The sequence below is a fragment of the Myripristis murdjan genome, chromosome 9, assembly GCF_902150065.1.
Source record: "Myripristis murdjan chromosome 9, fMyrMur1.1, whole genome shotgun sequence".
NCBI lineage: Eukaryota > Metazoa > Chordata > Actinopteri > Holocentriformes > Holocentridae > Myripristis > Myripristis murdjan.
The window spans coordinates 2,591,616-2,616,844 of NC_043988.1; the positions used below are offsets into that span (position 1 = coordinate 2,591,616).

Below are 25,229 nucleotides of genomic sequence, written 5' to 3' on the forward strand. Positions count from 1 at the left end.
TTTGGGACAGCAAAAAGTGACTTTCCTCTCACAGGAGTTGGCAACATTGTATGTAAGACTTTACTGTACTAAAACAAACTGAGACTGTCCTGTGGCAAGAAAACGACTCCACAGGTCACTTGTACAGCAGCTTATTACGACCTGTTGTTATGTTTTAAAGCTAAGCCACCTGCAAATAACAGCACTGTGGTGTAGTGTTAGGGGAGTGACAAAATCCATGTCAGGAGGCTGGTGGGTTGGTGGATGGATCAATCAACATGACTTTCACCAAGGCCGACCTGAATTTACATCCCTGGGAGGGCAGTGTTTATTTTTAAGTAGTAAAAGTTAGCAAGCTAATATTACCAAACATTATCTAACGTTTGGTAACCTTAACCCTGACCTTTCCCTAACCTTAATCATATTTTTAGTAGCTAACAGGCTAGATAACTACTCTCCTAAGCTCATTAGCCTGCTCGCTACAGTTCTTTGGTTCATCAAGGCTCCTGTGGATTGTATGTGCTACTAATTTAGGAAATGCTCCAGTGGGTTGTCTTAGAGGGTTGAAACAAACAACCTGTGTGGATGTGTGTTGCCCTGGGAGAGAGGACTGATAGTAATATATTACTGAGCGAAGAATAGAAATGAATTTATTCTGATTTTATCTGAAAATGTTTAATGTCTGGATGTTTAAATGACGAGCTCTTGGAGAGGCTCGGAACATCATAACCAACTGTGCAATAAACCTGAATGTAATGATACTTAAGATGTAGTAAAGGACCAATAATGCAATTAAGTCTTGAAGCAGTTACATTTTCTATCAGAGCCCCATTTTTAGCCGAATAGTGAAAGAGCATTTTGAAATCTCTTAATGTTTTTCCCGTTCAAGCAGAAAGTACCAGAAACCCTAAAAGCAATATTCAGTAAAGCTAAAGAACCTGTAATCTCTTTCTACATTAATGTCATTGTTTACATTTCTGTATTGAACAATTTTTAGTGATCTGCTGGTCTAAAAATTGCCTTCTTGTGCAGTCCAACTGGACTGTATCAATTTTAGACATTCAGCGGTGGGTGGTAAATGCATTAGGTCTGACAGCCACTGTGACAGGACAGGAAAGTTTGCCTCAGCTTGAGAAAATCCCTCAATTAGTAGACTCTTTACGAAGCTTCCACAGTGACAATTCATGCATTCATTCTGTTTACATCCAGTGTCATGTCTTCTTCCCATGATCACTCCCAGGAACGTTAATTAAAAAACTATTTCCACAACAAATTGTACATGAAGAAACCATTAAGAGCTTAGCTTGTATACAGGCACCCTGCACAGTCTCTGAAAGGTGCGGGGGCAGAATTTTCTAAAAGGGCAATGTCTACACTGTCCTGCTGGGTCAGGGAGCTAAGGCCCACCATGGAAATGCAAGATCTTGGGACTGAAACTGGCCTGGAACCTTTGGTGCTGGTTGCAAGCCTTCATTACTTTTTTGTTAGATAGTGAACTGTCTATTGAAGCAGAAACGCCATTAACATAAAGGGGAGAATTTTAGGAAAATCTGCTTTTAAAAACTAATTTGTGATGAGGTTTGCAAAATGACAAGGAAGAAAATGCACTGCACTGCATATATGACCTCACCAAGGTTAATGCATAATCCAATTTAAAAATAAGGGTAAAAAATGAAATACAATATTAAAACAAACAAACTAGAGTAGTTCCACAGTAGTTTGCTTAGTAAGATCCATTCTTAAATGTGGATATGGAAACAAAGAAAAAAATACAGGCCTATTTAAAATTGGGTGTGTATTGTGTATTGCATGGGTGAGCAAAGCTGGAAGAGCTCTGGGGAGTACAACAATACTGTCCTCATGCCTACAGGCATATCTTGTTTAAAATGATCACACTTTATATATTTCAGAAGTGTCCAGTCGTGGCCAGGTGGTATTTCTTTGCATTTTGAACGCGTCTCTAAGCCAGAGGATCACATGGTTCATTTATATTCAGTCACTCAGAAACAGACAACAAACAATGTTTTTTTTTAATGTGGTTTATTCCCTCTGCCAAGAAAATGTGTAGTTTGCAAGCTAACCAGCTAGCTACAGGTAGCCTGATTGTACTGCTACGTGAACCCTATTATCATTGCATGTGCTTTTCATGTGTCCTATAAAGGGCATCAACATATATTGGTTTCAGGGGTCATTTTGCTTTCATTTGCTGCCTGCAAAATTATTTTGAGATATCTAATGAATTTTGTATTAACCCACTTAAATTACATACTGATAAAAAAAAAAGTCATCTATCAGTGGCACTGACTCAAATTTGGCAATAACAGACTCCTTGGGTACTGATTCTGTATAGTCTTACAAAACTATCATAGAGGAGAACAAATCCATTTAGTCTCATAATCTGGCTTCACGTAGTGCAGCGTCTGCGCTGGGTGAGCAACTTTGGTTTGAGCAATCTACCATGTTACTACGCGCTGTTCCTTGGCTCAAGCAGGTTTGCAGTAATTTGGTTCCACTTGTAAATAGATTTTGTTTGTTTGCTTACAATACTTCACTATAATTGGCAGTACATTTATCTCCGCCAGCAGAGTTGGATGGTAGTTTCGCTCCATTCCATCTGCTTGTTTGTTAGAGGGTAGCTCAAAAAGTTATGAATGGATTTGCACAAAACTTTGTGGAAAGCCAAACAGATATCGAAACAGATTTATGTAGCATGGCAAAACTTCCTCTGTTGACAATTTTATGTGGCCTCAACTTGGTTCCACATCCAAGGCTTTAATAGGCTCACTGCAGTTTGGTGTGTCATGTAATTTTTGCGTTTTTATATATATATATATATATATATATATATATATATATATATATATATATATATATATATATATATATATATATATGAGCCAGTGACAGACATTTTAACTGTAGACATCACAAAGTGAATTGACAGTGAATTATTTCTTCATGGAAAGGCTGAAAACATTCATGTGACCTTAAATCCTGACAACAGACAAATTTAAGTTCTTGAGGAAAGGTAAGGCTTGTGTGGTGTGTGGAGGACTGAATAGCCCACATGTAGATATTGCAATATAAATGCTCTTAATATATCTTGCAGGTCCTCAGGTCACCAGTGTTAGATGTCCAATTAGAAACTCTATCTTGGCATTTTAGTGTGAATAGGGCACTGAGGGAAAAAACCCTGCCTGTAAACACCTATGTGATTTCCAGAAGAATGCAAGGATTCTTCTTTGATTTTTCATCTCTCAGAGACAGGGACAAGAAAGTCCCCTTGAGTCCCTTGAGGGTAGTGTCATATGATTCTTCATCCATAGCTCAATATCCAAGTTCCTTTAATACACATTGGGTAGAGGACAAGAATGATGATTTGGAGTACTCTCATGGCTTCAGGTCTGTTAGAGGAAAAGAACATTGGAAATTACCATTTATCACACTTTAAATATGAAACTTCTGATTACAATAGCCTAATCAGTGAAAAGTTTGCTCTACTATTGAGTGGTGACCCCTTCCAGAAAAAGCCAAACAGCTCAAACAGCAGACTGGTGTTTTAGTTCTATGATCACTTCTCTAGGTAGAGCTGCTGCAGAGGTGACTGTTTCTATCTGTCTGTTTGTCCAGCCACCTGTCAGCAGGATAACGCCGAGTGATGAATGTATTAACTTTTCATGCCAAGGAGGCCTGGCAGTGGGTGAGGCTTGGCACATACAGGGCTGCGCAACATCAGAAAACCTGGTGGATAGGCTGGTCATAGGTCAAGGCAGGAATAATCAACCTCTCAAGCTGATTAGCCAAACATGGTGTGTTTTACAACATTAGTATTGCATAAAGAGGGCAGTGCCTGACACAACCGGAGCCGTAGTTTCCAAACACATACATGTAACACGACAAAACGTTGTACCTAAATGCATCCACGTGACATTATGAAACTGGGAGAGACAGTTGGTCACAGGTCAAGGTGGGACAGACCACCTTGTCTGATTGGCTGAATGGCTTGATTATCTGATTCTAGCACTGACCTCAGTAAAACATCTCTGACAGAGACATGAACACAACCCGTTGAATTATTGAGGGATTCATGGGCTCTGGAAACCAGGCAAGTCATTTATATCTTTTAGTCTGACCAAATTCCCCTCTTGGCCATTCAAGTTTGCTACCTACCTTCCATTGCAAAAACAACAACAAAAAATGAGCCCTTTGGCTGTACTCATTTAAGCTGAACTCAGTTAAGATTTTTTTCTGCCTCCGAAGCAGCCTCCAATAAATGTATAACTAAAACTCCAATCTGCCATGAGATGGACGGTACAAATGGAGTCCCTGACATCTCTATATTACTGTGGCATGTCTGCTGACACTGCATGCCACAGTGTTGACACTGATCATGTACACACCATATCTGTCAAGGTCCAACAATGAATTGGCATCTTAAATCTAGAGAAAGTCCTCAGAACTATCTAGCTATTATTTTGTTGTTATTGTATCTAAGCTTGCTTAGGATTTTAGTATTTGCTAGTTTGTAGACTAATCACAGGCTAATACAGTGAAAATCCCACATTATCTTTAGTCACCTTAGTCTTTAGTTTTGAATTTAAATTTGTTGCTTACCTTTCAGCATGGCTCAAATAGAAAAGAAACCCTTGCTGATACAAATGAATGGGTCATCAGTGGTAAAAATATGGTGGATCTCTCCTCTGGTAAGAGCTATGCACAGGGCATATAAAACAATAAAACATAACCATCTATTCAGACAATCAAAATCAATGCTGCTGTCCCCATTGAGCTAACACACTAATGACTAATGATACTAACACACTAGTCTCTTTACAACAGTATATTAATGTATTTAATTATGTTGTGATAGTAAAGATTTGTGTGAGGCAAATGAGATGCTGTTTTAATATGTAAATAACATATTGCAAAAGAAGTTAGTATAGTGGATTACCATCAAAAATAGAAATCTGGAACCATAGTTTCTTCACTGGTTTTGCTGTGGTGTGTGTGTAATTCTGCGTGAGAGCCTGAAGCTGCGTATATTGAGGATACGGACTAGAATGCTTGTCTGAACTTTTACATGCAAAAGTCAGACTTGGGACATTTTACTTCCTGCCAATACGTTATATGAGGTTCTAGGTATTTTAGCATTCGTATTATTGATTCTCTTGTAGGCTCTAATGCAGTTGTTCTTGATCAACAGGGAGAACAGAACTTGAATACCTAAATATAGCTTTTTCTTGTCCAATTCCAGACACATAACATATTCTCTTACTTTCAGTTGCTGTGATTGGTGCCCCAAGGGATTACATACATCCTGTCATGAGTGTATCTGTAATATTGTGTCACTGAGGTAGCTGTTAATGTGAGGGATGTGACAGTGAGCTGGTAGACTAAGGTGTATGATGTGGCATCTGGTTACCTGGAGGCTCCTCTATGTGTGGTACTTCTCGGTCCAGTTCAGCTGAGGCCTGAGGGTCTTCTGGTACTCTGAATGGGGAGGCCATGGCAGACATTTTGGCCACCCTGATGGGTTCTTCCCTGTTAAACATCGACAAACTGGTCAGGAGGCTGAGAAGGGATACAACATTAACTGATGAAAGCCTGTGTGTATCAGCTGAAGACTATGTACAAAATATCTGAAACACCTAACAATATGCAAATATCAGATAAGGACTGAGTGTATGGAGGCACAGTCATCCTGGGACATCAGAACATCATGATGCAACAGTAGCTATGTTTACATGGAGTCTAATATTCCAAATGCTAAACATTTTTGAATACCTAGATGGCACAAAAATAAGAAATAATGACTTATGTAAACAAATAAACAACAACAACAAAAAAAAGTGAAGCCATGATACACCGAAGTTTTGAACAAATTAAAAACTGCTGGAAAACTTTAAAGGCCATCTGTTACGAGGCTAAATCAAAAACGCTGAATGGGTTGGTGCTAAAATGTAGCTGGAGAAGAAGCGCTTGATTTATTAATCACTTGTGCATGTCACAAGGTTGTTCTGATTAAATGAATCAGCACGGGTAAACATCACACTGTATTAGATCACATCCCATGTAAACAGCTGACCCTAAATCTTCAGTGGAAATGATTTCCATCAGAATGAAAAAAGTGTGTATGTAAGGCTAGTGACTGCACCCTGAAATGATCCTGGGACAGAAAAGCTGCCTTTATTTTTCTCTAAACATAAACCTGTCTGAATTGAGGGCTTTATCAGACCAGGTTATTTTCCCACCCCTTAGCGCTCTGGGTTTTGTGCTTCTTGCTTCAAGTGATTTCTGAATGGCAGTCCTGCTTCATGACTCTCAATGCAGTTGGTGCTGAGGCTGTCACATCAGCATCAGTTGTGGCAATCTTTGAGTCGGCAGTCGTGTAATGCTTAGCGGTAATTCTGTAAGCGTCCATCTGTCCAAGTGAGTGGCCATCACTGTACCTCTTTGCTGATGCAGTTTATCTGTTTGGCATTTGCTATCATGATTTTCCACGCTGTTCCTCTTGTCACACTAAGAATAAGAGCTCCTCCAGCTCAGGCACTTGTCACTGTTAGGGCTTTCTGACCAACAATAAACTGATTCCATTAGGTCATGAACCGAATTTTGAACTGTTCTAGGCCTTTCAACCAAAAAGAATTGCCTCAGAGCCTGAAAAGTTAGGTGTCAGTAAGAGTTGGCAAAGGCTGGGATCATTAGAACCCAGCACCAAATTATCAACAAGTTAAATTATCAAAAAAACTGAGTAGAGACTCCAAAAAGGACCTGGTGACAAAAGCAGTGCTGGACGGGGAAATATTTGGGAGGATTATGAAGTAAACGGTGTGCTGATTATAGACCAGCAAACCAGCAGATTGGGGCTAGGTGGAGCCACAGCAATGCTGGAGTCCATCACAACGGTTCCACTCCAAATTGGTGCAAATGCGGGCTGGTTTGCTAGTTAGCACCTTGGTTCCAAGAAACCTGAATGGAACCAGTTCAGGTTTAAGTCGACAAGAGGAACGTCTAACTTTTAATGCGTTATTTGTTATTTTGTTAGGTCCTTTTAGGTCCTTTTTTTCTTCATCCACCCATACATCAATCCTACCTGGGATTGTCTCTTTCATTAGACGAGTGGGAGGACAGGTCTGACTGGCGGGACCTCCTCTCCTCTGGTGGAGAGTAGGAATGGTATGACTCCATCTCAGAGATGTCTGACAGACAGGCAGACGGATAGACAGACAGACAGACAGACAGAAATCATCATTATACAAACATCCATCATTCAAATAAAATCCCCTTTTCCAGACTTTGTGCCACCACCACCACCACCACCAGTAGTGATAATCTAACTGGTTGCCTCAGGAAGCCCCAACACCAGCCAATCAACCCCTGGGACAGAGTGAGGATTGGTTATTACACAAGTTTCTCTGAGTCTTGAGGACAAACCTGGGTGCCACAGCTCAATTCCTGACCTAAAAAGGTAGCCAATATGTGGACAAACTCTAACTATAGTCTAGAAATAATAGGCTATAAGTAAGCCAAATTGCTCAGCTTGGTCTTAAAGGACCAAAATTGAAATACATGCACAGTTGGGTAGGTGCCATAGTGAAACTGGCACTGATCTGCTGTGGTGACAGTTTTTCCTATTTTAAGACAACTGAGAATGTTGGCACTTTATGATCTATGACAATCAGGCATATAGGAACATGCCAATGTTATCTTCTTCCTAAAAGACGCTATTTTATTATCTCTGTACATGGTATGATGGAATTTGCCATCTCATGATGACCTGAAGAATTTTGATGTTTTACTCAATACTACTGTACACCTTGGCTATCAAAACAAAAGGTGTAAACATAGTGTTTCCAATTGTACTATTGTCGGGTCAGCAGACAGAAAAATGCATTTGCTAGCAATGGCAGAGAAGAAACCACAATTGCTGATCAGCACATTCAGGTGCATTTTTCCTGAACTACAGTATATATTATCCGGTGTATCAGTAATGACCAATGATAAGTAAGGATTAATAACTGGTGTATGGAAATGCCCAAAGAATGTTCTCTAGCAACTGGTTTGGAATGCCAATGGGAGGACAGTGATTTATTTCCTAGGATTATTGATGTTGCTTCAGATCACAGAACGAAGGCTAAAACCTGACACACGGGCTAGACTGCTCTCGGCTTCATTTGGCCTCTGAGTACTTCACTTTAAATGACCACCCACAGCCAAGTCTTTGATTTGGCCCGAGCTGTTTTTATCCCGTGGACTGTGGCACTCAGGATGCTGCTCTGAAGAGTCAGAGGAAACTAGACTGAAGAAGGAAGGTATAACAGAAGGCTGTACATGAAACAAAAATTACTGAAAAAGGTTTTTTAGAAGCATTTGAGGACCGAGGTGTAAGACAGCAAGTGAGCAAACCACATAAAACAAGAGCGAATAAAAGAGTGAGGACAAAGCTGTCCTACTACAAACACCACACCGTGACAAACCCCCTTTACCCCCTTTACAACCAACAGCTCTGTGATTTTTGACTGTGTTTTTGCACTCTTTCAAGCCTAATTAACCGGATCATCATCACCTTTAATTTATGGCTGGTTAGCAGTCACACAGCGTGGGGATTGGTTAGCCGGGGGTCTGGCACAGCCGTGTTTCACTAGGGACAGTCCATTACTTCTCTATTAGTTTAATTAGGGTTAGGGAGACATTCTGCATGCGAGGCTGTAGCCAGAGGTGATGGGGTGTGAAAAGTGATAATGGGTAGACAGAGAGAGAAAGAAAGGGAGGGAGAGAGACCATGAGGAAGGGATAGAGAAATGCGAGGAAGGTCTATCAAACCAGATAAAGGTGTGTTGGTCCATGCCAAATCCTGTAGGCCAGAAGCAGGCCTATTTGTGTCAAAGCACCAAACTGCCTTATATGTTTGACACCCGGTGGACTTTCAGAACCGGAGCTGAAATATATAGATATGTGTGTGTGTGTGTGTGTGTGTGTGTGTGTGTACTCTCAAATTTAATGACTAGAAAAGCACAAAAATCATTGAAAAACATGAAAAAATATTATAAATAAATAAGAAAGAAAAAAGAAAGAAAGTACTTTTTTTTTTTCAGAAGATGAAATAAATTCTTTCAAAATAGGATCCTGTCCACAGGTTCTTGGGTTTAACAGTTAACACTGCTCCTTAGCTTTTGTTCCCTGGCCATCGATGAAGTGGCTCAGTCATTTTAGGATTAGTTCAAGTCTCAGTGCGGCTCAAAGGTAAATGGCCAGCACTGCTGATGGGCACTTTTGCAAAGGCTCCAACTGTGAAACCAAACGGGGCATCAAACTGTACATTTACATCAATTTTAGTGCTTTTACACAAATCTGTATGATTCACATCCATTTATAATAAATAGAACAAGCAGGAGCTGCGAGTCAGTGTTACAGTGAGCGCTGGCGCATCTGTTATCGTGTCTTTCCAGGTGAACTAGTGCTCTTCATCTCCAGCCAGGGCCTGCAGACACACAGACCCCCCCTACTCCCACCCCACACACACACACACACACACACACACACACACACCTGCATCTATACCTCCACTCTCAGCGATAGGGAAAATATATGGCTGTTTTGATGCTCAGTTTTTAGTTCTTTAGGGAACATAACAGCGATTTTGAATGTTGAACTATTTGAATGTTGAACCATTTTGCAAATCATTTGGTGGTACTAAAGATTTCACAACATATGATCAAAATCCCTCTATTTTCAAATATGATTTTTTGGTTGAAACACCCACCTTATAATGCTCTGCTTCTGTGGCAAATAAAATTATCACCGTTCATAAACCACACAGCTGATAATTGCCTTGTAAAGCAAGCGTTTCCCTGAGGAATACTTTCCGAAAATAGTCACTAGAAAGAAAGATTTCTTTTAAGTTTTAAGTATATCAAAGTTCATTTTCATATTGTAGTGGAATGAATGGAAACCAATGGCTGAAAAGAGGGAGGAAAAGTTATATCAGAGTTCTAAATACGACTGCTTGCTTTGGGAAATGACTAGCAGAAACATGAAGTAAATGCATTTTGTCGATATTCTGCAAAACACGCAGAATCAGTGACATGGCCCTTGCAGTCCAAACAATGTGGTTCTGATTCAACAGAAATAAATGTCACAGCTGTCTTAGCATAACTTGCTGACATTCTGATTAATGGAAATGTGGTCAAGATGCCAGGCTTACTCTCAAATTGCACAGGTTACTGTGGCATGGAAACATGCTTTCTTGTTTGGTTTTCTAAGAAAAAAGTGGTTAAGATGTCTCACTTGTGCCACAGTTATGTCAGATGAGGAAGCAGAATAATGGGCTGATGAGTCACTGCTACAACCCCTTGAAACCTGGGAACACCCACATCCAAAATCACTTGATAGGAGTGAGCTACTACTGTTCAGTCAAATGAGGGGAAATAATATGTTAACCACTTTATTGATGATAACAAGGACAATCCTAATCTAAATATGATATAAAGAGAGACAAATGTCTGGGTAGCCTGTCCAATATAAACATAGAAAATGCTGAGTCACTACAAATGAGCAAATACAGATGGCTGAGAGGGCTTTTCATGTCCAATAACTTGTGTGCTGACGGTGGTTTCAGTGTGTGTACAAACACTTTCTACCACCCTAAGTCTTCATTCTAAGTCTATGTAAAACCAAACTGTAGTTCCACTTCATGTGTCTAAATCTTGGGTTGCCATTCTTTGCAAATTCTTGGTGTAATCTTCAACGTCTGGTAAGGTTTTACATGTTTTCTCTGATGCTGCAGCAGGTGGGTATTGCAGCTTCTGGCTGTCTAGGATAATGAGCAAAACCACACATCTGTAGGTGCATGTATTGAAGAAAGTGTGTTTGTGTTTGTATCTGGCTTTGTCTGGAGGTCTCTGTTTTTTTATGTCCGATCAGAGCCCTGCAGTTTTACAGAGCAATGTGCTGTCCTTTCTGTCTCTGTCTGCCTTTAATCAGACCTGGCCAAGTTGCCAAGCTGTCAGACTGGGCTGACTGGGTCTGGCAGGACTGCAGTGTTACAAAAAAGAGCGGCTCCAGAGGCCACTAACAGTGGCTCAAACTGCCGGTGTAGGTCTCTGAGACTGTAGGGAGCAACAGTAAAGTTAAGGGCTTTGGTATAATGAGTCAAAAGTATAGAGGTTTTCCAGTTGTGTCACAAATCTCTTAATCTAAAAACCAAGTCGTGGTCCATCTTGGATGTCTGTGCGCAATTAAGTCATGTACACCTACAAAATTGAGCAAGAAATATTGAGATACCTGACAAAAATTGCATTGTGGACGCATATCAATTCAGTGATGTGACTGAAATCGAACAGTGTGACAAGGTAGATTTGCTTCCAAATGTAGCTTACTGTGACACTGTAGATGGTCTTGTCTTTAGCCCTAGTCTCCTTACAAAACACTCTCAGTAACAGCATAAAAAGAGGAGTTATTGGTGTGCTCTTTCCTTTGTTCTTTGCCTTTCTTTTCAAGAGTCCATTTAAGGTACTCTTTGAATTCAAGGGCAATTCATGAAAAAGTCAAGAGGTTCAAGGCACTCTTAAACCACACGCTTCATTAAAAAAAAGCTTCTATTAAAAGGGCATGTCCATACTGAGGAAATTTAAAAAACCCTGAAGACTGAAAAATAGCCACAATACGTTGCTTCTACTGAGTTATGTTTTTAGTTTTCGCTTTCTCATTGTGGATATGCCGCCTTCTTTAAAATGAAGCATGTGGCATACGAGTGCCTTGAACCTCTTGACTCCTTCACGCTCAAATCATTTGTTAGCTCGCTGACCAGCAGGCCAATTTCACAGAGCAAATGATGTCAACACTAACCAGCAACCAAGAGGAACCAAGATGGTTCCATCACTGGCTACCTCTGTCATCATGTCTGGAAAAAATGGGCAGGCCTTGGCAAAGAAATGTCATTGGTTTGGGCGTATTTCTTCCTCAGTAAAAGCAGGCCTTCATAGCTGACATTAGCTTTGTGCATGAGGTCTGCTATGGACAGCAGCCAGGGATGTAGGTACAGTTGTTCATATAGTTCTATGGCTATTTGGCTGATACGAAGGTATACTGTAAATTGCAGGAAAAGGGGTGTAGTCCATATACCTGTGCAGGGGCGCCGCCAGGAATTTTGGGCCCCATGAAAAAAAATATACATATATATTTACTCGATGATGGTTTAATAATTCTATATTAGTTTTTACCTATTTTTTGGGGCCCCTGTCAGGCAAGGGCCCTTGGAATTGTCCGAACTTTTCCCCCATATACGGCGCCCATATACCTGTGTATACCCTCCAGTACACTACGAGCAGCAGCTAACTTGTTGAGGACAGTGCCTCTCATTCATTATGACCCGATTTAGCCCTCTTACCTCCCCATGAATCATCTCTGATGTGAATACTAGTCACTACCAAAGATAGTTTCTACCAAACATGTTCGCTAATAGTACAACAGTGACTGTTTACCCACTGGACCAGGAAACAATTTAGAGGAAAACTGCACCATCATATCCTCTTGCAGTATTCTGTATGATCAATCTACCATGTTTGAGTCATTTCTGTTTGATTCATTATTTTGTGATGAAGTAGTTTAATTCCTCAGTGAGAACATGGGATGGCTGCATGGGACTGTGGTCTATTGAGGCTACTGGTAGACATATTGATAGCTCTGCCTCTTCAACAGTGGCCTTCTGTGCAGGACATTGAAAGAGGCCCTTTCACTTTAACTGAGGGACGAATGTTGCATGGTGTGCGAAACAATCTCTAATCTCTAGCACTCACAAATCGTAGATAGGGAGAGAAAGCACCGTGTGTGTGGCACTACCTACTATGGTCAAGTGATTGTTAAATTAGTCCTGAGCACTAGTCCTGCACCTAATGTTTATTACTGATGTTTTATTTTGTTAAAAATTGTGTTTTAATATTAAACTACTTATACATGAGAATAGGGAAAACACATCACCCAACAACAAAATGGACCTGGGAATGCAAGGTGCACCATCCACATTTTTTTTTCCTGATTTTAATGTGTTAACTACATCAATCTAATACCTAGGTTAATTCTGATAAATTGGTGTTTTAAAGGGATATTTTTAAAAGATAAAAAAAAATGGGTATTATTTAACTTGACCTCTATAGTAGCTGTTATATAGGACAACAGTGGTGCCATCTTCCTCTCATTGTTACTGAGTGCTGGATACTGGCTGGATGCTCCATTCGGAAAAATAACCTTAATTCACTCAAAGAATGATTTATTGCATCTCATTTTTCAGATAGGGTGAACTACCCCTTTAAACAAGCCAGCAGAATGTCCTCACTTTGGAGGATGTTGACCACCTCCTCACAACAATGGAAATGCATGCACAAGGAATACACACACACACACACACACACACACACACACACACACACACACAGATATGGCTTCAGTGTAGCAGCATCAAGACAGAGAGGGAGAGAGAGAGAAAAAAACAGAGAGCTGTGTTACTGCTGAGTCAAGGCTGGGGATTAGTCCAACATGACAATCTAATCTAGATGTGCTGTGGCATAACGATGGGGGTGAAGGTGAATGGGTGGGCGGTGCGGGGCGGGAGGGATAGGGGGTGACTTGGCTGTGGAGATTTAGAGATTTACTTTGAGAGAAAGTATCTCATCCTAAAAAACCCTGAGCTCTCTGGCATGGAAAAGTGGTAAGAGCTAAGTGGGTCAGCCGCTGACCGCCAACTCATCGCTGTTCCAATCTGACATTTTCCCTTCCAAAGTCCAGTCTTTCGCTCATGGCAAGCGTGTTTACTTCCTGCAATCACCCAGTCAGAGCAATGACAGAGGAGCATGATATGGTCATACACGTTTGAGTGAAATGGAAATGTTGCGGAGGAGGAAAAAAAGGATGTGTTGGGAAGCTCAGATATACCACCTGAATAGACAACGAGACAAGTTAGGACAAATCATTAATATGTTATTACACTGATAATTCAGCAAGTGTCTTACCCACTTTATGAGCCATGGTTTGTCATGCAACATTCTGTATTCACAAAAATAAGTGATTACCCTTTGTCTGCAACATCACAGAGTGAGAAAATAATCTGGCAACATACAAAGAAGATCACCTGATCAGCAGAACATCTGACACCCAATCAGCGCCAGGTGCAGCACTACAGGCAGGCAGTACGTAACGTAAACTTCTTCCACTGGCATTATTCAACTTGTATACTTAATGAATCACACAATTCAGTGTACAGTGATTAAAATACTTTTATTTATTTAGGAAAAAAAAGAATCATGTGTATTAAAAAGTTAAGAAGATTTAGAGCAGTAAAAAGAGAAGTGCAAAGTATGAAAGCTTTACAACTTGTCGCCGCCGTTTTACAGCTTATAAAAGGCAACCAATTGTTACACTTGTGTCTTGGGGGGTCCTTCATCTAAAAGTATGACATATTATCTGGAAGAGAAAACACAGAAAAGGATTGCCCTTTTTGAGCGATTACAGATATTGCTTCTTGCTGTCAAGATGATCAACTCAACATCAGTATGCTCAGCTAAATTTCTATCAAAATTTCACAAAGAGGAGGTTCCCAGAAAACAGTTCAGATTACTGCAGCCAAGAGTAGTAAGATAACTATTAATTCCTTCCCCTACAAAAGTCATATAGTAGCTAAACAGCTGCAAGCAGAAACTTGACACTGATTTCAAGTGTTATTTTTAACCCTTTAAATACCATGTATTTGTAGTTGCACAGTCTCTAGGGAAGAGTTGCAATAATGCCATTGGATACATTGCAAATACACTTTGATGAAAAATCCTTCCACCTCACCATATTGCGATGACTTTATGCTTAGGAATGGATTTGACACGCCATGACTGCATATTTCTCTGATCAATGTAATGGAGTAAACCAGTATATGTGAAAGTCTTATGCGATTACTATAAATGCTATATAACCATTAAAAGATGCTTATATAGCATCACAAATTTACAGCTACAGTTTCCTCAGTTTTCTGTGTCCTACTGGTAATTCCAAGTCTTTGTCATTTTGGTTGGTTCACTGACTCACCGTCGTTTTCAGAGTCGGAGTCTACGAGGGGCGGGATGCGGACGAGGATCTGGCGGCGGTCTCTCTGGACCACCAGCTGCAGCTTCCCTCTTGACTTCTCTATCAGCTTCCCAGCGTCATTCAGGGAGAGGTTCTCTGTCACCGTCCCATTGATCTGCACAGACGTACATCCACAGCCAGGACAGTCAGTACACACAGTCGCGCAGACAGTCAAAGGATGTGGGATGTGCAGTCAAAAATGTTGGGAAGGCAACTTTTTACACTCATTCCTAACCAGCCGCCACTGAGCAAATGAAACTGCCCTTATTTGATTGGGCTTGAGCTGGTCCAGTGTTTCTGGGGTATGAAATGTGAAGCAATCAGAGACTGAAAGGTGCTGAACCTATTTTTTACATCTTGTTCTTTCCTCCTCTTGTACAGCGGTCCCTCGTTTATCGTGGGAGTTACGTTCTAAAAATAACCCGCATTAGGTGAAATCCGCGAAGTAGTCAGCTTTATTTTTTACAATTATTCTAGATGTTTTAAGGCTGTAAAACCCCTCACTACACACTTTATACACTTTTCTCAGACAGGCGTTAACATTTTCTCACTTTTCTCTCTTGTTTAAACTCTCAAAGTTCAAACCTGCGTAGAAAAAGAAGTCCAGTATTATAGAATGAACGCATTCTGTACTGTACAGGAGACACGGCACGGAGGAGATTGATTGACAATGGTCTACAGTCCCTTAGCCAATCAGGACGCAGAACACAATGCGCTGTAAAAAAAAACAAACAAAAAAAAAAAAAACATGCAAAATTGCACTAAAAAAAATCCGTGAAACTGCGAGGCCGCGAAAGGTGAACCGTGTCATAGCGAGGGACAACTGTATTATACTCCACTGCAAGATGAGCAAGATGCAAACCATTTTCTTTATAAACATGTAACCATGTTGTTCGCCACCACTGATGATGAACAATGATTAGGCTATTCCATTTGGTAGTTATGTGACTTTTTGTGATGCGTCATAGCCACTGACACACACCCTCTTGACCGAGGGGCCTAAGAAGTTTTTTCTGGTGCCCCCTAGTGGCTCGACATGTAGAGACGGTACCACGTAATAATACTGTTAAACCACAGTGGCCTGAATGTGAGGCTGGCCAAGACCATTTTCTGTTTTCTTTTTCAAACATTGTGAACATCAACTGCAGCTGTGTTCGCTCTGAGAAAAGGTTAATTTCCATTTGGGCATGATGGTAAAACAGGTGTTACTAATGATATTAATTGAGGTTCTGTTCCATTTAAGTGTAGCAGAGTTTTTTCCAGTGAGTCAGCAGGAAGGTCACCGGGCGCCTGGAGCCTGGCTCTGTTAAACCTAAATGCAATGGAACCTTAATTAATGTCATTACTAACACCTGCTCACCTCGTCATTTCATGTGTGTTTGTGTTTGTCTGACTCTGGCTGATTGATATTATGGGTGTTGTTGAGATGTCCGTCATGCTGGCAGAAGTGAAGTTGCACATTTTTCAAGCATTCCAGCGTGGACATGTTGATGACATTGATTTTATTGTGTCTTATTATTCAAGCTGCCTGTCTTATTAATTAGCTAAAACATACATTACTGTATCAGAGATAAGACCAATAAATAGGCTATAGTCCCTTTGGCCAGCAGCCGTTACTGGGTCACATTTTTGTTTTGTGCATATTTGGTGCATTTTCTTGTTTTATCTATTTAAATCGATGGAAACACCCACTGATTTTTTTTTTTTTTTTTTTTTTTTTAAACAAAAAACTGAAATATCACTTTGTTCCCTAAGAATTATTTAGAATCCCAAAGTTCCAACAGTAGGGGAAAAAAATCAGTGTTTTTACTTATAGTTACTGCATGTAGAACACAGTAGATTAGATGCAGTGGTTGTCATTTTGTGAATGCACCTTGAGAATGATGTCTCCCTCCTGCAGGTTACCATCCTTGGCAGCCAGGCCTGTGCTAGTCATCTGCTTGATGAAGATCTGACTGCCCAGACGTAGGCCATACTCTGCGCAAACACATACACAAACAAAACACACCACAGTTAATGGAAACTTCTCACAGAAGATGCTTTACGTGAGAACACACAGTATATGTTACAGTAATGGTACACACAGCTATCAAGCATTGTGCTGGTGCTATGTTAAGTTTCACTTATTCTTTATTCAGACAGTGGGAAAATGTAGAGTGAATAAAAGAAACTAGAATTCAGTCATCAGACCTCAATCATCCACCAATGCTTGATAATTCTCCAGCTTGCAAAAGTGCAGCCTCTATTATGGATCGTGCTGTCAATCATGTGCCTTCGGTGTTTAATCTTCTAACAAATTGGCATGTGGATGTAATGGTGTTTAGCTGTCGACAAGGCAGTGCCAAATGTTGGATATCCACTCTAGCACATGAGCATAATATGATGACTTGTACTAAAAAGCAAAAAAAAAAAAAAAAAAATCACACATCCAGATCACAAAATGTACAGTAATGGAGCTTTCCACTGAACTTGAAGTTAGGATAAACCCCATTTACACCCATTTATGATGCCACAATAAAATGGTGGACACCTTCTTCTCTGACTGGACTTCTATTTGAAAACATGTTCAACTTCAATCTAGTGTTCTCTGTATTCTTTATTTTGGTGTGGTGTATTCTTTTCCTTTGATGAACACACTTGGCCCTAGCAGTGAAGATGATTAGCTAGTCTAGCTAACTATGGAGGTGGGAAATTCCAACTCGGAAATTGGAGAATTCGAAAGTCAGTGGAAAGCTCGATGTGCTAACTGATCACTGACTGTGTCTGAAGACAAAGCTAGCCAGTGCTTTACCTTCGTTGGGTCTGTTCTTCACCAGCAGGACATTGACAGGTTTCTCAAGTGGCTCCAGATCTCTGGAGGGCTCTGGGGATGGAGGGTTGTCCTGAAGCCGGTCCCTGCTCCTGTACCTCCCTCCTCCTCCTCCTCCTCGCTCATACCTATCCCCCGGGTGATAGGCTTCCCCAGGGCTCCTTCCTCGGCTGCGGTACCTTTGGCGTTCAGAACTGGTGTCCAGGGCTCGGCTGCGGCTCCCCTCTCTCCTGGCTCTGTCTGGGCTGGGGGAGGTGCTCTCTTGGCTCCTGCCCCGGCTTCTCCCTCGCGGGTTGTAGTCCCGCCCTCCCCTGTATTCAGGGTCCAGGTATCCCTTGCTGTCAGAGGGGTGGTCTCGGATCTCATCACGGTGCCAGCCATTGTCATGGTCCGCGTCATAGTAGTGGGTGGAAGCAGGGTAATCCGGGCTGTCTCCGCCTGGGGAGGATGGCTGCTTCAGGGAGTGGACGGCCACCTTACGGGGTCTCTTCACCGTCTGACATGAGGGAGAAACAGACAACTCACAGTCACCTGTGGCACTATGTCATTAAATAACACTGATGCAAAGTTGGCTTTTAACTTTTCCTCTGTACCACCAATGGTTGGACTACCTTTTACTAAAATACCTATCCTCTGCTAAAAGTCTTTCTTCAAACTTTGAGTTTAAAAAACTGGGGAATCTGTATAGGTTTGAGAGAACCAAATTTAGAGGTACCATATTTTAACACTTACAGGAGTATTTCTACCATCTATTCATAAATATTAAACACTTCTGTAATGGTTTTAACAATTAAAATTGTTGTTATTACTATCGTGAAGGGGCATGGTGAGGACCTATTATGTATTATATTGTCCTTACATACAGCAGCAGTAGAAACTAACTGCCTGCTTCGTAACCACTAAAGGTTCCAAGTTGTGACCAGGGAAATATTCAAGTCTTTGCATTACACCCATTTTAATTTTCTATCTGAATGTCTGGTAGTTTTAGGTAGTTGAGCATCTCTGGCATCTCTGAACACATGAATCTCGGAACATAATATAATAAGAGAGAATGATTTTGACCAATTTCATAATCTATACATGGACTGCACATTGAGACCAAAGTGTATGTGTGTGTGTGTGTAGATTTTATTTTATTTTAGTTAAAAAGAAAGAAAGAAAGAAAGAAAGAAAGAAAGAAAGAAAGAACGAACAAACTAATTTTTGACATTTTGATGATATATGGGCCCTTTAGTGGAAAAATCCATCCTTAGGACACAATGTCAAATTTCATTTATCAAAATCCAGTGGGCCAAAAGCCAAGACATTTGGAAAGCACATTCATGCTCCCTTGAGGACGAACCCTGTCAATTTTGGTGACCTCATGACCTTTCCTCGAGTAACACCACCAGGCTCTAAAGTGATCTTGTCCTTTTTGGACCTTACAATAAGAGATATACTGGTTTGTGTTCAGTATATCACGAACGTTTAAACACAAGAAATCTGTCGTCAATCCAGCATCACTGATCTGATGTTTAACTTTCTAATTTTAATAATTACAAAAATAGATTTCTTGTCATTTAAAAACATACTGCTAATTTTCAAGTTTTGTATTTTTTAGGCTAATTTCTGGTCATTTTTTTCTGATTGTCTGGTCATTTTCTTAAATTACTTAGCTGTCATACTTGAACACTGACAAATTGTGGTGAGATTAAACCATAAAGAAGAAAATGCTACAATCACCTCTCACACATTTTCAGCATTCTAATAATAACTGTTCCTCGTTTTGCTGAGGACCTCCTAGAAGACCCTGAAGGGCCCCTGGGGCTGCCCGCACCCCACTTTGAAAACCACTCTGGTTTAACCGATACCCTGCAAAATGTGTGTGTGTGTGTGTGTGTGTGTGTGTGTGTGTGAGATTAACATTTCAGCAGTCAAAACTATCAAGAGGCAAGGTGCCTCTATTTCTAAAAGCAGAGTCAAACTCCCCGTTTTCAGCTCTTTTATTTATAACCATTCCTTGACGAGAGTGCGAGTTTTAGAAGAGATGCAGCTGGATATTGTGAAAGCCATGTTTTTGCGTCTCAGTCCAATGCACTTCATGAAATTCCCTCGGCATCTTGGGCTCCACTTCAGCTGCTGCTCTCTCAACTAGCGAGCCCAGTCCAGTATACCAGAGAGAGTAAACTGGTGCTACTTTTAGACCAGCTGCTGAGGCAGGCCGGGGCATGCTGACAGTATGAGAGAGAGGTGGAAGGGAATGGACTGCATTACAGAGAGCAAGCATTTAATCATTTGAAACCCAACCTCTTAGCAAAATTCACCTTATTCCACTTTATTTATTCATTATTTATTTATTTTCTTGTAATTTAATTCAAAGGGCTACATGCTTGTGAAAGCTCTCTGAACGCACCCTGACATTGATTCAGCATCACTGATCTGACATTGAAATATACCATTTTAATAAAGTAAGAAAGTCAGAGAGTTTTCTTAAGAAAATGTTTTTGCCACTTTTCAGGTAATTTTTTTTTATCAGTGTTCCATTTGTTATCCTCTCATTTGCTAAACGCCTTTATTCCCATGTTTTTGAAAGAAATCTATTGAAATTGCTTGGTTTAAAAAGGTTAAACACACTGTACACACATGCACACACACACACACACATACACACACAGGCTGAGCACAACCAAAGTCCAGTGAGTCACTACCACCCTTCAGGTTGGCACTGTGTGTGTGTGTGTGTGTGTGTGTGTGTGTGTGTGTGTGTGTGTGTGTGTGTGTACAGTAGGTCACAGCACTGCCCCTGGTCCTGACATAGACGCGTGTGCGCACACACACACACACACACTAGACAGGGTTATGTCAGAGGGTTATTTATGGCTGTGTAGTGTTGAAGGTGTGTCAGCTGTGAATAAAACATCTGGTTCCACCTCACTCTCTCTCTCTATTTGTCCCTCTCTCTGTGGCGTGTGTCTGTGCGTGTGTGTGTGTGTATGTGTAATGAGTGCAACAGCTACCCTGCCAGTCACTTCAGACCAGTTCAGCAGCTTAGGTCTGGACTGAAGAAACTGAGCGCTGGTGAAATGTTGTGTATCTTCAGAGTGTCAATCCATGGCATGTTTCAAAGCGTGGCACTGACACAGACATGAAAATATTTCAGTTTTTGGAAGGGATTCTTTGGAAACTTGGTGTTCTTAAAACTGTTGGTGGGAGCTAGAATAATTTATTTTCCATGTACACATAGTATGTTATAACATTTAAACTGTAAGAAAATAAAGCTTTATTAAATTGTTTTATTGATACTGACGGCTATTTCAAGTGGCATTTCTGTCTGCTGACTCCACTTTTTGTGTGCCTCTGTTAAACAGCAAAAGGAGTTCAAAGGTAAAAAAAAAAAAAAAATGTTCATTTTCCACTCTGGTTATGAAACACAATGCGTAATGAGGTCACCATTTATCATTGGACGAAGTAAAGAGGATTTGAGTTTGAACTGGAACGTTTTTCACCTTAAGGCCAATTTCATAGATCAGCACGGCTATAATAAACGGTACTATTGCAGGGATTTGCAAATGGTGTGCTGTGGCACACTGGCGAGGCAAAGTCAAGCACACCATGAAATTCTGAAGCCTTCAATGCACATTTTGCTAAGTCTGACGTAGTGCAAGTTGTCTTTACACAGAGCATCTTACCAGAGCCGACCCAGAGCCAATTGGCGTGGCTTAAATAACCCAGCTCTGATCAGCCTCCCACCGTGGAAAAAGCATCAAGGGCTAGGGCTAGCGTTCTAGGAGTGTGACTAATACCCTCCACTAGCATTTCTCTCATGCTGTTATTTAAAATGCTCGGCCTGTTCTCTGAGACTGATGAGGGATATATGTGGTTCATACTCACTATCTTGGCCACCTTGCCGCATTTGCGCAGTGACTGCACAGCAAAGGAATGAGGCACATTGTCCATGGGGATGGAGTTGACCTGAATGACCCGGTCACTCTCACTGAGCGGAAAAAGGAACACACACAAAAATAGGTGAGAACAAAATGATATGACAAACAGAGTCAAAAATCTACTGTAAAGACGAACTGTTCCAAAGCACAAAATGATCACAACACAAATGCAGGGTTGATAGGGCCAGATGCTGAGATTTCTAAATTTGTTTTGGATTGAATATATTGGACTGACTATACTTCATTGGCAAGTTACATACAGCATTCGATTGCCATATCTGTCTGACATATATTTGACAACATATATCAAACCCTGGTAATGTTGGCGTGATGCTTTGGGGTCCAATATAGCTTCATTTAAACTATGTAGTGCTTTTATTTCCATGAGGTTCAGGTAGAGAAGTGGTGAAAAATTATACTGACTGAAATTCAGGGCACAAACTGTGTTCGCTCCATTAAAATGCTATTTTATTTCTTATTCTGTGTTTCCCATGATTGTTGTTCACTGACTTACAAGAGTAATCCATCTGCCGGTCCTCCCTGCAACACGTCAGATACAATGATTGATGTCTCGCCATTCTCCACGTTAGGGTTGTCACGCCCCCCTGAAACAGCGATGCCAAAACCCATCTTGGAGTCCTAGAGAGAGATGGAGTTAGAAGGTAAGGTTAGATGTGGTCCGAAAAGAGATGTGATAGTAACCCTTGGTTCAGACAGAATGCGGCGAACAGAGAAAAATGGCTGTACATTTCCTCTAAATGACACCACAGTGCAATTTTTGTACCTGAGCAAGAAACTGGCCTCATGTAGGACAGCATTTGGTTTCAAGCAGCATCTGTAAAATTGCTCCCCAACAGGAAAAATGCTAATTTGATATCTGACGATTAACATGGATAATAAATGATACTGCACCAAAAATTTAGCTGCATTTCTCAAAGAAAACACTGGTGGCACTGCTGCCAAGCCTCGCACAAAAGGGTATTCCAGTACTCATGAAGGGAAACAGAAAGTGGTTAATCATAACCACTAATCATAATGGACAACAGAAAATACCAGCTCCTGGCTTATTTGGACCATCTGCCTGGCATATGCATTGGAAAAAAAAAAAAAAAAATCACAAATTTATTCAAATAAATAACAGAGCTGGTCCTCTCTTGATGTAGCTATTATTATATATCAAAATGGTAATAACAACTGGTCCATTTCTATTCAAGTGAAAGCTAGCTTAAGTGGTTTTCAAAGTGGAGACTAGGGACCCCCAGGGGTCCTTGAAGGGGCCTCCAGGTGTCCTTAGCAAAATGAGGAATAATTTAATGTTGCTAAAAATAGAAAGTTATGATTTTAAAAATGCATGAGAGATTATTTCATCCATGTGTTTTCATCTAACCACTTTGAATCTACGTTTCAACACTCAACGACACCATCTGAACAACATAATACTTAACACAAGCCAAAATGTATCTTTTCATATCGACCAAAGCCTGTGTTCATGAATTTATTATTTGCTTTTCTGTTTTCACCCAGGTCCGACTTCACTGTGACTGCTGAAAAAGGAAATGTCATTTCATATTAATTTTTTTGAGGATGCTAGCTATTCCTCCAGTTTCAAACTGAATGATAAAAAAGTGCCCAAGTTTCATCCTGAATTGTACAGCTGTGCTCTTGTACAATTCAGGAACCTTTATTACAACAAGGGACAAAGCCATCAGATCCTGTGTATTAGTACATAACAACATACAGTCAGTTTCATATTTGGTGATGAGATCAATCTATCTCTATCTCACTTTTCTTGTGTTTAGGGGAATAGGTAGCAGAAGAAGCTCTCCATCCATTTATCTGTCCATTTTCTAGCTGCTTATTGCAGTGATATCAAGGCAAGCAGCTTCCCTCAGCTCCTCATCAGGGCTCCCCAGGCATTACCAGGCCAGCTGGGAGGTCTAGTCTCTCCCGAGTCTGATCGAGGGGCAGACTGGCCATCTGGAGTAGTGAGAGTTCTCCCGGTGGACCGGTTGATCTGTGGGCCAGCGGTGATTTCTGCAACACTGAATTTTCAGTGATGTCTTTCCCGCCTGTCACTACTGTGAACTCTTTGAACTATCACATCAAGGCAAAATCATCCCAAAAAACTCTAAAAAAACATGGTGCAGTTTATTTTGGATTACGCTAATGTGAACAGCTGTCTAACTGGTGGTGTTTGCTAATGGATTACCGCTGATAAGTTGCTTCAGCCTGCTGAGCACAGAGTGAAGAGACGTGTAGCCTACATTCTGTTTTTCAGGCTGGGGCTTGACTCTACACAACTTAGTTTAGCAGATTATTTGGAACTATTTTTACAAGTCTAGCCACTGGAGATGACCTTATCAATCTGCCTCCTATTCATTGTAACTACCTCCGCCAGTGGACAGGAGCTATGTTTTTTACTCTATTCTGACGGTTTCTGTTTCTCTGTTTGTTAGCAGGATATTTCAAAAAGTTAACAGATTTGCATGGAACTTGCGCAAAGGCTGATCATACGCCAAGGAAGAACATAAAACTGAACTTAGAACAAATTCATGAAATCATGAAACTGTGTGTGTGAAACTATTATAGACCTTTTTACGACTCCCTGTGCTTCAATTTAAGACCAACTCAAAAAACAAAACAAAGAAACTCTGAACATAAAGCTGTGAAACTGCAAATGGGTGGTATATAAAAAAAAAAAACAGAAAATTAAATGTTAAGTGCTCAGAAGTTCAGCTGTGTGGCATCTTGCACTAGTAACCTTGCTCTGTCTTAAGAGTGGACATGCAGCACAAAGAAACACATCATTATATTGTGAAAAAACACTGCTAAAAAACATATTTTGTTTTTCATTTAAATATTTTGATATTTTTGTATTTCAATATGTTGTCATAAAGTATTGCCGTTTCGATACTTTTAAGAGAATTTAGGTATGGGTGGAGCAGAAGGTGTTGTTACACGCAGATGACCTTCTGTTGTGTGTCTCCAATTTTCCTCTTAACATTTCAATCCTGAAATCTTTTAAGCTTAAGTTTTTCCTGGCAATAAACTTTACTTGGATAACAGTGAACTATTTCCTTTAAATAAAGCTGCAAGTGACCATGAAAAACACAATTTACCATTTTAAGATTTCTCAACGTGGCCTCAGGTATTTGAAGGTTAATTTCACAGAGACATTAAAGGACTTACATCAAGCTAATTTTGTCCCACTTGTTGCAAATGTATCTGGAGACATTGAGAAGTCGCCACTCTTAAACTTATCTTTTGCTGCAAGAATTAACTCAGTGAAGATGACCACTCTTCCAAAATTCCTGTACTTCTTTCAAAGCCTGCTTAGTTAGTTAGTTAGTTAGTAAATTGAACACTTTAATATCTGAACTCGGATAATTTTTTTTTTTTTTTTTAAATTC

General features: G+C 40.4%; 1 protein-coding gene across 3 annotated transcripts in view; it reads right to left on the reverse strand.

Moving 5' to 3' along the window:
• Nucleotides 1-25,229, reverse strand: part of LOC115365766 (tight junction protein ZO-2-like) — a 117,793-nt gene that overhangs the window by 33,619 nt on the left and 58,945 nt on the right. For all 3 annotated transcript variants that reach the window (XM_030060920.1, XM_030060919.1, XM_030060917.1), the window contains exons 3-9: nt 22,334-22,458; nt 21,767-21,869; nt 17,879-18,392; nt 16,961-17,064; nt 15,049-15,202; nt 7,073-7,178; nt 5,402-5,520 (exon numbers count right to left, since the gene is read on the reverse strand). In XM_030060920.1, the coding sequence (XP_029916780.1) occupies nt 5,402-5,520; nt 7,073-7,178; nt 15,049-15,202; nt 16,961-17,064; nt 17,879-18,392; nt 21,767-21,869; nt 22,334-22,458 (1,225 nt within the window). The remainder of the gene's footprint in view (nt 1-5,401; nt 5,521-7,072; nt 7,179-15,048; nt 15,203-16,960; nt 17,065-17,878; nt 18,393-21,766; nt 21,870-22,333; nt 22,459-25,229) is intronic.